Source organism: Rosa rugosa, chromosome 7 (genome assembly GCF_958449725.1).
Source record: "Rosa rugosa chromosome 7, drRosRugo1.1, whole genome shotgun sequence".
Classification (NCBI taxonomy): Eukaryota; Viridiplantae; Streptophyta; class Magnoliopsida; order Rosales; family Rosaceae; genus Rosa; species Rosa rugosa.
In genome coordinates, this window is record NC_084826.1 from 7,471,672 (window position 1) to 7,485,221 (window position 13,550).

The 13,550-nt window shown below is 36.9% G+C and overlaps 2 protein-coding genes across 2 annotated transcripts; one reads left to right on the plus strand and one right to left on the minus strand.

The window, feature by feature from the left end:
- Positions 1-1,732: 1,732 nt before the first annotated feature.
- On the plus strand, positions 1,733-7,573 carry LOC133720648 (vacuolar-sorting receptor 1-like). The gene is made up of 12 exons (XM_062147059.1): positions 1,733-2,300; positions 2,953-3,645; positions 4,118-4,206; positions 4,325-4,394; positions 4,485-4,568; positions 5,163-5,239; positions 5,364-5,445; positions 5,830-5,912; positions 5,998-6,064; positions 6,517-6,645; positions 6,880-6,989; positions 7,157-7,573. Exons 1-12 carry the CDS (start codon positions 2,006-2,008, stop codon positions 7,253-7,255), a joined length of 1,878 nt encoding a protein of 625 aa, XP_062003043.1. The 5' UTR covers positions 1,733-2,005; the 3' UTR covers positions 7,256-7,573.
- A 1,035-nt stretch (positions 7,574-8,608) lies between these two features.
- On the minus strand, positions 8,609-11,558 carry LOC133722181 (protein FATTY ACID EXPORT 3, chloroplastic). Its single transcript, XM_062149002.1, has 7 exons — positions 11,188-11,558; positions 10,419-10,812; positions 10,164-10,331; positions 10,000-10,046; positions 9,850-9,887; positions 9,262-9,371; positions 8,609-9,028 (listed from the first exon to the last, which is right to left on the minus strand). Exons 1-6 carry the CDS (start codon positions 11,440-11,442, stop codon positions 9,287-9,289), a joined length of 987 nt encoding a protein of 328 aa, XP_062004986.1. The 5' UTR covers positions 11,443-11,558; the 3' UTR covers positions 8,609-9,028; positions 9,262-9,286.
- Positions 11,559-13,550: the final 1,992 nt, after the last annotated feature.

Here is a 13,550-nt window from a genome sequence, read left to right on the forward strand (position 1 = left end):
TCACTTAGAGCGCGTTTGCTGAATTGGGCGGAATGGGGTTGGGAAAAAATTCAGAAAGAAGATAAATCAAGGGGACTAAAATCCACACCTCTCATTTTATAATCCATACTCCATGTTTCATTTTTTGGTAATTTAAATTTTGTCTTTTTATGAGAATTTTGACCAAAAAAAAAAAGATGGAGTGTGGATTATAAATTACAGAGTGTGAATTTCACTCCCTAAATCAAATATGGGTAAGATGAAAGAGAGTGAACATGAATGATTTACTAATATCCGGAACAAGGATACAAATATAGTTCATTCTTATCATATAAGTTACTCATCATGTGAATGATGCATCAATTTTTTTTCTTTTGAGAATTATACATCAAATTGAGGATTTTTTTTTTTTACATGTATACAGGGGTTCTTGATTTCATGTATATATATAGTTAGTTAGTTATGCCTGTATTTAGCTCGTCTTACATCAACTAAATTATCATTAATTTGTTTGACAATGTACGTTTACCAACCTCTAATAAAAATGAAAATAAAGAGAATAATTATTAAATTACGTGTTTATTAACAATTAGAGAAATCAATTTTTTGTGAGACCATGAAAAAATATGGAATGACTCTTTTATTTTCATTTTAATCTAGGGAGTTGATATTACTCGACAATCAAATCTTATACATACTATACAATAATACAACTCATAGTTCTCTATATTTTGGCAGTTCGGCCCTTGAAAGCTAAATTAGGTTTAGAAGTTTAGAACTACTATTGAACAAGAGTCTCCCATGCTCCATGAGTAAAGAAGTTTATACAGATCCTCCCAGATTCAATTATAGGAGTGAAGGATGACCTAGCTAGTTTGGTGTCAAGTCTTGTCTTATCCCCATGAATTGGTTTAATAATTTGCATGGTACCGCCGCCGGTGACAGACTCCAAGTGTGATCGAATATCTTCAACAACAGAGCCAGGCGTCATCAACCTCCTCATTCCCCACCACGTGTTTCCCGGCGGCCTCTCCACATATAATCATAATGATTAATTTTTTTTTTGTTAGAGCAAGTTCACCCGTTGAGCTTGACCGGTCAAGACTATTTACTGTTTTTTTGCTCTTGACTACGAACTTGACCATTCTTGACATTTTGTGAACAATATATATATCTGACTGGTCAAGCTCAATAGTAGAAATACAAGGCAAAAAAGCAGTGAATAATCTTGACCGGTCAAGCTCAACGGGTGAACTTGCTCTTATAGCCATCTCCACATCATTCAACCACTACCTTACAAATTACTATTCCATCACTAATTATTTACACATCAAATCATCGAATATTTTTTACATCATATGCGTTTTTTACTATTTATAGCCTCTAACTATCGCTCTAGGTAACAAAATTGGTTAGCAAATCATCTCTCAAACCCACAATTAGTAAATGAGATTTGTGCAGTTAGGCTAGAGTTCCTTAAAGAGGCAAAAACTAAGAGCATGCAAACGACACCTGGATTGCATGCAAGTACAAACAGTACCATCGATTTTAGCTCCTACGTGGGTTTGGGTCCAATAACACAAAAAGAAACAAAAACGATAAGGGCTTCCATCAAAATCAGACCAAACTGTGGAGATTAGAATCTTTTGGATTTTTTCTAGTAACAAGAATATAGAATTCTAGTTGGAGAAGTAATCCTTGTATTTATTAAAAAAAAAAAAAAAAATTTAGTTAAAGTTACCTTAACATACGCTCAGACTAAGCAAAGCGTATTGACCTTTCTACGCTTTCCCACGAAATTTAGTTCCACACAGACCCAGAAAACTTGCACTGCAAAAAAGACTAGTCTCCGTGCTTAATTATCAATATTCTCGATCTGGGTTGCAAGAAAAAACGAGTCTTTCTTGTCAGAACCGTCTCTGATTCGTAAAAGCTTCGATCTTTGCTGTTCTTAATTATTGCAATCTGAGTTTTTGCTTACTGGGTTTGATCCGGGCCTCTCTGAGACTCAGTGGCAGAGTCTAAGATGAAGGAAAAGATTGGATTTTTAGTGTTTGTTTGGTTTTTGCTATGTGGGTTTTGTGTGGGGAGGTTTGTGGTGGAGAAGAACAGCTTGAAAGTGACTTCCCCAAACTCATTGAAGGATGTTTATGAATGTGCAATTGGGAATTTTGGGGTTCCTCAGTATGGAGGAACCTTGGTTGGGACTGTGTATTATCCCAAGGCTAATCAAAAAGCATGCAAGAGTTTTGAAGATTTCGATATCTCATTCAAATCAAAGCCTGGTGGATTACCTACCTTTCTTCTTGCGGATCGAGGAGGTTAGCCTTTCTATTTCACATCTATTAGTGGATTATGTTTTGTGACTTCATAAATTGTGACTTAATAGGAATGAACTTGGATTGTTAACTTGTTATAGATTTGAGCTCATTGATTAGTTGGTAATCGTTTTGTAAATTTGTGGAGTAAATAATGATGGGTGTTATTGGTTACAATTGATTTGCATGCAGTTAGCAATCTATGACATGTCATAACCAGTTTTGCGTGTTGGTGTTCTTTACTTGTGGTCTGTATCTAATTCCCTGTAATGATTGTGATGAAAACTCATCAATTGACTGCTGCACCCTTCTTGCTAATGTCCAGTACTTTGGTCTGTTATTAATGTTTGTGGGCTATTGTTTATCAGAGTTTTGATGATCAAATAGATCTCAGGGTTTTAACTTTGATTAGTTGGGTTTATTGTAATTCGTTTTGCATTCAGAAAATCAATCCCTTATTGGCTTCGATTGTTATGTGGAGTAAATATGCATGTGTAAAAGAGATGACTTGCTTTGTTCCCTGTGTAAAAAGCATTGTTTAGTTTCTACCTGTACATGCACAGCAGCTTTTGATTGTGACTTTCTGTTGGAATAAGCGGATAATGCTTGTTTATCTTTCACTGTGTTCTCATTTATTACCGTAATGTCCTGGCAGATTGTTACTTCACATTGAAGGCTTGGAATGCACAAAATGGTGGAGCGGCCGCTATTCTTGTTGCAGATGACAGAACTGAACCATTGATTACCATGGACACTCCTGAGGAAGAAAAGGAAGATGCTGATTATCTGCAGAAAATTGCAATTCCCTCGGCCCTTATCAGCAAATCTTTGGGGGATAGCATTAAAAAAGCTCTATCTGATGGGGAGATGGTCAACATTAATCTAGACTGGACAGAGGCTCTTCCACATCCTGACGAGCGAGTTGAGTATGAGTTCTGGACAAACAGCAATGATGAGTGTGGACCAAAGTGTGACAGCCAGATTGATTTTGTGAAGAACTTTAAAGGAGCTGCTCAGGTACTTGAGCGGAAGGGGTACACACAGTTTACTCCACACTATATCACTTGGTACTGCCCAGAAGCTTTTGTTTTGAGCAAACAGTGCAAGGCTCAGTGCATTAATCATGGGAGGTACTGTGCTCCAGATCCCGAACAGGATTTTAGTAAAGGTTATGATGGGAAAGATGTTGTGGTTCAAAATCTCCGTCAAGCTTGCTTCTATAAAGTGGCCAATGAAAGTGGAAGGCCATGGCTTTGGTGGGACTATGTGACTGACTTTGCGATTCGATGCCCAATGAAAGAGAAAAAGTACACTTCTGAGTGTGCAAATCAAGTTATTGAATCCTTGGGTAGGTTTGACTGACTTCATATTTAGACAAAGTCTTGCTAAAAGAAATAAATCTATGTCCCTTTAGGACTACTCCCGTATCATATTGTTTCTGATTTATCTTTTGATTTTTTACTTAGGATAACCCCTAAGTTTGCACCTCGTTGTTAATACTTGCTTTTTTATTCTACTTTGGGTGACAGTTTCCTTTGGGATGTGATTTTATGGTTTGGGAAGTTATCTTAGATTGTCTATCTCTTGGATGGCATGTATATGCAGTTCTATGATTATGCTGTCTATGTATTGCCTTATTTCTAGTTTTTTGGCTTGAAGTTAATATTTGTTTCTTGTCCTTAAGAACTATAGCTAGAGTTAGTCAATGACATATTCTTTTAAATATTAATCGTTTGTTTTTCCCTAAGAGTTAGTTACCTAGCTAAGAACTGAGGTCCTGAAATCCTATTGTTAATGTGTTTTCTCTAACATGATTAAAGGTGTTGATCTTAAGAAGATACAGAAATGTATTGGGGATCCTGAGGCAAATGAGGAGAATGCGGTTCTAAAGGCTGAACAGGATGCACAGGTTGGGCTCTTCAGATTTGATTATGATATTCTTTTACTCGCACCACCTCATCTTTTCAAGTTCCGTGCATGCTGTGTTAATTTGTACTCATTTTTCACTTTCTTTAATCTTGAACTAGATTGGCAAGGGCTCCCGTGGAGATGTTACCATATTGCCAACTCTTATTATAAACAACAGACAGTACAGAGGTTTGATACAACTCTTGTAATAAACAGAGGACAGTACAGTGTTTACTTATCACCTTGTTGCTAATGTTTTGTCTTTGCACCTATTCTCAGGAAAACTGGCCAAAGGAGCTGTTCTCAAGGCCATCTGTGCTGGTTTTCAAGAAACTACTGAGCCTGCTGTGTGTTTGAGTGAAGGTCCTCATTTATCCTTGACTTTTTTATTTCTTTCTTATGTTCTTCATGGATATATTCCTGTAGGTAAAATAATTCTTGTAATTGATTGTGTGTTATTTACGTGTGTCTGTACTTTGAAGTGGTTGCATATCTTTGCTGTACTGGGTTTTCATAAAGAGAATATTACCATCATTTTACCCAACAATCAAAACAAACAAACTACTGTGGTAAACTTCGTTAGTGAAATGATGGCACCCCTTCGAAAGAAAGAAGACACCATTGGTTCATGTATTATGACTCCCAAAAAAAAAAAAAAGTATCCTGTATATCATTGGTTCAGATCCCAATAGAAACTTCGTTTTTGAATATATATGAATCCATGAGTCCAGGATTTGTGTAACTTATTGAAATGGTAGCAAATTTAGTTTTCAGCCAGCATGCAAAGCTAATGTTTTCAGCTAGCATCAATATTTACAATTATTGATCAGTGGTTCCCTATGAGTAATCATTTGATTGTCCATCACAATATTGTCCATCATTTGATTGTCCGTCACAATATTGTCCCTGAGATGGTATTAATTGGCCTTTTATCTTTTATTTTTTTCTTTCTTTCAGAAGTGGAAACCAATGAATGCCTGGAAAACAATGGAGGTTGCTGGCAGGATAAAGCTTCTAACTTAACTGCATGCAGGGTATCCCAATTTTCATAGCCTTCCTCTAGTGGCCCTTTTTTTTTTTTCCGTCATCGGGGAATGTTCTGGCTTATTCGATAGGTTTTATTTTGTATGTTGTAGACTGATTTTTGTTTTGTTAAAGGATACATTCCGGGGAAGAGTGTGTGAATGCCCTACTGTGCAAGGCGTGAAGTTTTTGGGTGATGGTTATACTCGCTGTGAAGGTAAAATTATTTGCATGGCTCCCCATTCTTTTAAGGAAATGTAGAAGCTTTCATAGATTACTGCAATTAGAAATTATATGCTTAGGTAAAGGCTGCAGTCTCTAGATAGATTAATCAACAAATTAAAATGTATTTGGTAGGAAAGTTAAAAACATTCGAACAGATCTAACTTGGTTCACACTATTTGTCTCTTCTTCGTCTTCCTTTTTTTCTTTTGTTTTTTATTTTAGTCAAAGAATATCTACCAATTTGTATGCTCCATTAGCTTTATAACCTTCAATATGCAAGGTTTCATCATTTAACTATGAAATGACGGCCATTTTATATTTAGATTTTGTTGTTTTTGTTTTAGTCATGGCATCTTTTCCTTGTTTGATTTAGCAGCTTCCGGAGCGTTACGATGTGAAATCAACAATGGAGGTTGTTGGAGGGAAACTCAAAATGGCCACACTTACTCTGCATGTCGTGTAAGTTGGACTTAAAATTGTTGTTCAATAATCAAATCTCTCCCAATAAAAAATTGACAAAATGAATTGATGTTTGGATGTGCAGGATGACCATACAAAAGGTTGCACGTGCCCGCCAGGATTCAAGGGTGATGGAGAGAAAACATGTGAAGGTACTCACTGCCTCTGGATCACTATTAGTGTGTGATTTTCAGATGATGACTCATTGGCTTATTGAAGCTTAATCAGTATGTAGAGACTTCAATCTAATTATGTAATGCTCTTTTGATGTGGTGTAACCGTAATGTTCTTGGGATATTTTCATGGGATCTCCAATCTAGACTACCATCTCCGCATACTCATATATGGTTACACCATCAAAAGAACATTACATAATCTGCCCAGTGGGACTTGTGCATAATTTATAATGCTCCTGCATCAGCATATAGTTTAGGTACTTGGATTTGAATCCCACCACTGACTTTCACCAGCCTTAAACGGTGAATATACTTTCATAGAGGTGCTTTATTTCTATATAATCAAGTAGTAAGAGTTTGAGGATCCCCATTCTCCCTTATCGATTTGATTCATCCACCATGAATTTTTACTTCTGTCCGTGTTCCAGATGTTGATGAGTGTAAGGAAAAAGTGGCTTGCCAATGTGCACAATGTAAATGCAAGAATACTTGGGGCAGTTACGAGTGCAGCTGTGGTGGTGATTTACTGTACATGCGAGAGCATGATGCATGTATAAGTGAGTATTCTCAATTCTTTTCCTTCTTAGTCTTTCGAACCACTAATGCTCTAGTTAGATATGATTTATAGTTTTCAGTTTGGAATGTATCCTTAAACATAGGCACAACAGAGATTGAGAATTGGAATTTACCTAGTAATAGACTTAAACCACATGGAAGAATATCTGCTGTCTGTTTCCCTTTTTCTTGTGTGTGTGTGTGTGTTAACTGCTGCTCTGTTTGTGGGGAAGCAGGTCAAAATGCCAGGAATACAGAGTATAGCTGGAGCTTTGTCTGGGTTATCATTCTATGTTTGGGTGCTGTTGGAGTTGGAGGATATGCAGTTTACAAGTACAGAATCCGAGTATGTTTTCTTACACACCCAAAATTCCTCATACATATACATATGTGATTGCAGTTCAATGTACAAGTCTTGAAAACAAAGACATTGGTAATATGATTTTGTACACTCAATCCCTTTGGGTTATGTGGTCATCCTAAAAATTTGTATGTTGAACTACCTCTATGCAGAGATACATGGACTCGGAGATCCGGGCAATCATGGCACAGTACATGCCATTGGATAATCAAGGAGAAATTCCTAATCATGTCTCCCGTGGTGATATCTGAAACCGAGAAGGGGAGAGACTCGTATGATAAGACGCCTCTGAGAGAAAAGGGAAGACATTCAACCGCATTTTCAAATCAAGATCTTCCCCTCGGCACCAGCAATTGATTTTATTGTCACGACTCATGCTAGTGTAATACAGTAATAGTTTCAATGTGTCTTGCAGCTTAAATCATCTTTTCGCTTTTATTGCCAGCGGGAAACAATTGTTTCTTGTTCTCATACATGTAAAACTAGCACAGTAGTATAAGCACGTTATATATGCGATGAGGAATCGAGACCCCAATGACCATCTGTTGGGAAACAAACCCCTTTATCCACATTGTCATAAACCATCACTATACAAGACTAGTGCAACTTCCTTGAGCAAATCGACGGTGACTGAGAACCGTACAAATTCAGCCTATTTTCCAGCAGTGTAGCAAGAAATTTTATAAAACTTAAAAAATAAAAAATTTGAAGAATTATTCAATTTCTTATCACCACCATTTTTTCTTGAAATTCTCCTTAATTATAAGTTTTTTAATTTTAAAAGGTGTTCCAATTGATGGAACACTGAAATAATTTTTTTTAAAGATTTTTTTTTGTGTTTTCAGCCTTTGAAAAATTATGAAAACATTATGTTGTGTGATTTTTGAGTTCCGTCAAGTTGATAAGTGTTTAAAAATCATTATATTAAGAGGGGAAAATTTTGATAAGAAATAAAAACATGCGATTTTTCTTTTTAGTTTGACTCAACGAATAAGTAAATTATATCTTAATATTATAAATTACTAACTAGAGCTTAAGTAACAGATTAAAAAATTAAAGCTTTAAGATATCACCAATGACTAAGATAATGTCATGTAACATGGAGCAATGGAGCATCATTACATCATATGCATAGTACAATTTTCGAAACATATTGGAGTACTCAGTTATAGATTGGTCAAAACTAAAAGGAACAACCATATGCAGATCACTATTCTTTCCATGCTCTGAATAACCTTATCCTCATAGCTAGGCATGTGCTTTACAAATTCCCCGTCCTCCTAACCTTCCCTGGTTGAAGGGCATTTTCTTACTGCCTTTGTTGCTCCATGTTTCTTTTTGGCGTTGCTGCTGCTCTTTGGAGCACCTGTGTTCTTGAAGCTGGCGTGCTTTTCTTCTTCAAGGGGTTTTCCCTTTTCCTCTTCCTTCGATAATAAAATTGTATCCGAAGGTTTCTCCATCAATCGACTCGGCAACTGCACTGGCCTTGCTGAATTCACAGAATTTTATCACTAATTTACGGGTTATTAGATTTGGTTTCTTTTGCTAGAGCACAATATAATAGTTAATGAAGTCTTAGCCTTTCAATTTCTGATGCACTCGCATTGAAATCATGGTACATCTTTATTTCTCTTCTTCACCATGGCTGAGCCAACGAAAAGAGTTACATACAAAGACTTACATGAGCTGTGGCCTGTAGAGCGATAGCTTTCAGTCCAAGACAGCTGTTATGTAATATAGAACTTTAAACACAGGGACAAGAAACAGATGCAAAGGCCAAACAACTAGTTCTACCACCTCAATATCAAAAAGGGGACCAAGAACACCATATTACAGAAATATCTATATGTTTGCCCTAATAAACTCAATCGTAAATACAAAATGCAAAAAGAAAAAGACAAGTGTCTAAACTCCAAACTCGTAATGCCTCGTTCCTAACAGCTCGCACGAGTGTTTAACCAGAGAAGCTTTAGTTCAGCAAACATCCTAGCCCGGAGCATCCTGAGATGGTTACTTCTCTTTTGCTGCAAAGAGCAAATCAAATAAACAGTTTTAATACTTCACTGACATGGTTGGAATTTAATCCCATTAGCTTAAATGAACAGTCTTCACCAGACACTAGTTGTTTCGGGCAATCAATTTCACAAAGGAGATAGATGCTACTAGTCTAATGATATAGTAATTCATTCCCCACTAGGTGCTGCACTACTGATACATGATAGAGGGCACACCATGTAAAAATTATTTGCATACTAACCTTGCACATACTCCAACTTTCTGACTCATTCAAAGCTCGAATCTTTTTGGTGTTTATGGTGTTTACCATTCTGTACAATCCTATAGACATAGAAAGCTACAACACCTCCACTGCACAGAGAAAGTATCTTATCAGATGCTAAACTCTTTAAAGCTATGAAAAAGAAAAGCTATAACACTCATGGTAATTGTGCACAAGGAACACCAGAAGGGGGAGACTACGCAATTCTGTCCCCAAGTTCATTTTAAGGGCACATTAAAATTCTAGCCTGTTTATGTAGAGACTAAGCAATTTTCATCTCCATCCATCCAAAAAAAAAATTATATAATTTAGCTTTTTATGTTTACTATTCTTTATTGAGTTGTTCTTCTAAAAGACTAAAACCCTTTTTCATTAAGTGCTTCTCTAGGTAACAGGTTATTTTTCATCTTTGCAAAACATGGTATTTTGGGAGAAAAACAAGGTTCTTTAACGATTATATTACTGGTTCAATGTCCAGATCAAGGTAAAGCTCCTCCAACTGAAAAGAAGGCTAAAAGCAAATAGCATCATAAAAATAAAAATGAGAAGGTCACAATTCACAAAAACCTGACAAGGGTTCTCAACAAATATGGAATCCATGATCTCTGCAAATTGGAAAACAGAAATTTGAAACAAGAAAATATCAGAATCTATGAAGGCTGATCAACTACAATAATATAGAAATCTAGTTTTAGAAAATAAGAACGAAATTCTAACCTGAGCCAGTAGGCATGTCTCCCTCAGAAAAATTATACTGGCTATAGCTGCAGGTCCAACAGTCCATTTTACAATCATGAATCACATACAAATTCAACTAAAACCATATGAAAAAGCTCCAATATGTAGTGATTACAGATATAAACCATAAGTCCATAACTAACCTGCCTGCCCTTTCAAGGCCAAAGGAAATGATTCTCCTTGCTTATATGATCTCAAACTTGAAACACTGAAAGCCAAAAGAATGCCACCAAGGATAACCCCAAACCTAATTCCAGCAGTGCTTCCTGTTACCATGAAGGAAAGGAAGCCACCAAGAGAAAGAACCAGACCTGCACCAAAATCAAAATTGCAATTGTTGATGAAAAACTAAAGAAAATAAAGCAGGCATCATTGTCATTTTTCTCATAAGCTTATACCATATGGTATCCCAACATGAAAGTCGCGGATTTTTGTGACGTCATTCAGATCGTCTGTTGATGAATTGAATGTTTCAACAATTTCCTTCACTGGTTCAGGGGAATTCTTTGCGGCTGTGGAGATATATTCTTTACCTTCAACGCTGATCTCTTTAGCTATCTCAGTGATATCATACCTTGCCTTATCAGCCTGTATTTTCAACTGCTCTGACGTTTCCTTCAAAATAACCAAGGCTTTCTTAGAATATATCTCATACGCTTCCTGTGAGACACTTTGCATCTTTAAAGCTTGTTCTTTGAAAGAAGCCAAAGTCTGTTCCCAAGCTTCTTCTGATTCTTCAGCTTTCAACTTGGCACTTTCCTTTTCCTTCTCCACCTCAACCTCTGGATGCTTCTGCAAATGAAACGTAAACAAAACCAAGTAGGAAACAAATGAGTGAACCAATAAACCAAGCCTCAATCATGTGTGTCTTCCCACTAAATCTACTTCAAAAGGTCCAGCTCTTTTTCAAGGAGCCACAATATCTAACTTAAGCATGCAACCCGAATATTTTCGCAACAAAAATAAAAATTCATACAAATCTCAAAGACATTGAAATGTTAATTGGAAAGAAGCATGAAGCTCCGGCAATGCACAGTTCAAAGAACCAAACAACTGAAAAAATAATTCACCAATTCATTCTCTGAAAACCAAATTTGACCTCAATCTCCAATTTCCCAATCCAAATAAAGCTAATTTCCCTAGTAAAACCAAAAATTGGAGCTTTACCGATTCATCTTGCGAGGCAGCAACGGCTACAATTGGCCGGCACCACAAGCTCCGCCGGCTCAGAGACAGCGAGCCACCACAGCCGAGCCCCTTCGGAACGGCAACCGGAGCTCCTCCATAACCGCGAGCACCGACGAAATGATCGAACCGCCGAGAACACAAGGCTACCGGAGTCGTCGTCGCCGCCGCCGCCTTCTGGAAGCGAGAGCTAGGGTTAGGGTTTAAGAGAGAGACCGACTGCAACGTCACGCTCATTGTGAGAGTTTGACAAAGGGGGCTTGAAAATTGAGGCGGAGCTGACGAAGAGGTTAGGTAAGAGGCGTCGGAGCTCTTTATATATAAAGAGAGAGAGAGAGAGAGAGAGAGAGAGATGAAACCCAGAAGAAGGGGGGTGGAGTTCACTAAAGCGCTCCGAGGGGCGTGAGGTACACGCGTCTCAGGTGGGAAGTGAGAGAAAATGGAATCTGATTTGATACCTGAGTGACACGTAATCACTAGGTAGTCGATGAGCCCGCTGAATCTTTGGAAAGCGCCACCGTGGTGCTTTCGATCTGGTGCGGGCCGGGTGCATTCGCTTCCGGTGGGTCCTCGGTTGGTGAGCCGGCTTCTTCTGTGGTACTGTAGTGTGGAGCATCGCTACTGATGATTACAGTTTGTCACTCCATGAATCAAGAATCAAGATTCAAGAGATCAAAATGGATGTCAAAAGTTCAAGGTTTCATCGATTGTATTATGAAAACGAGAACAGATTGATGAGTCGATATTCAATATCGTAGCTCATAAGCTTCTTTATCACATGTTTAGTGACAGAATATAAGTATGAATTTATATATCAACAAAAAGAGTGTCGGCCTAAGTCTGTCGGTATGCAAATATGAGAATCCATAGGTCATTGCACATTGGAGAATTTGAGAAAAGTTCGTCTGAATTTTTTAAGGGGTTTTTATCACCACAAGGGTCAAAACTTTCTTACACCAGACATAATGATACTCAACTTTCAAAAGTGATCAAAAATGTACTTAGACCTATAAAAATTGATCAATTTCATACCCTACTTTCAAAAATGATCAAAAAAATACCTAGACTTACAAAAATTGATCAATTTCATACATCTGTCACATCTCCGTTAAAACTAAGGGTATATACAACCCTTTACTAAATATTTAGTTGGAATGTCATATTATCCTCTAATTTTTTCTCTTTCTCTTTTTCTGTTCTCGTTCTTCCTCATTTTTTTGCAATCTGCATATTGCATCTAGTCATCTACAACCAAACTATCCAAGCTTAATTCTTCTTTAGTTGTGATTGCGCGACTTTAGTTCAATCATCTTCCTTTTGCATATTGCATCTATAACCCAAGCTTTTTTCTTGTTTATGTAAAAGTAGTTGGATCAATGGTTATTAAGCAATAGAACTATGTGAAAATACGATGGTCTCGCCGCCGCCGATGACACCACAAAATTGTAATTCGAATTCAAAAATTTTGCAAAATTGGAATATGAAACTGAATACATAGATGCACATATGCAAAATCAGACCCATAAATTGAAGTGATTTGTGGTAAGAAGGGTCATCAAACATCTATAACCCAATCTTCTTCTTCTATAGAATTGCAATATTCCATACAATTTCAATTCCACCATCTTAGAAACAAATAAGGTTGGGATGTTTCCCACCTTCTGAAAAAAAATAAAGAAAAGGGGGGGGGGGGGGGGGGAGAGGTAGATGATAGAAGAAGAAGAAGAGAATCAACAAAATAAAATAGAAAATAATTAAAAAATAATTTTGTGGGAAAATACTATTATAACCCTAAAAACACATCACATGCACTGCACGTGATCAATTTTAACAGAGAAGTGACGGAAAATAAGTCAAGAGGTATCAAGCTAATTTGTTTTTAAAAGTTTAGGTATTATTTTGATCCATTTTGAAAGTTGGGTATCATTCTGTCCGATGCAAAAAAGTTTAGACACCGTTGGTAATAAAAACTCTTATAATAATGTCAGTGACCTTTTATCTTGAATCTGGACATGAAACCTTTTGTCTTAAACCTGGACAGGTTTTCATGGATTGTTGGGAAGAGATTACCTGCACAGTTTGTTTTGAAGGATCATGAGACTTGTGATGTTTGTGCTTACTTGCTGGATTGTCCTTGATATAGAATAACATGATTGAGACTAATCAAACTTCAGATGATGATGGAAAATTCTAAATAGAGATAAAATCATTTTACCACCATGAACTTTACACTTAAAATCAGTTGTGCCCCCAAACTTCTAATTTGATCTCATGTGCCTTTGTACTCTCCAATTTGATCAATTATGGCCAATCCTTCACTAATCTATCAATTTATTCATATATTG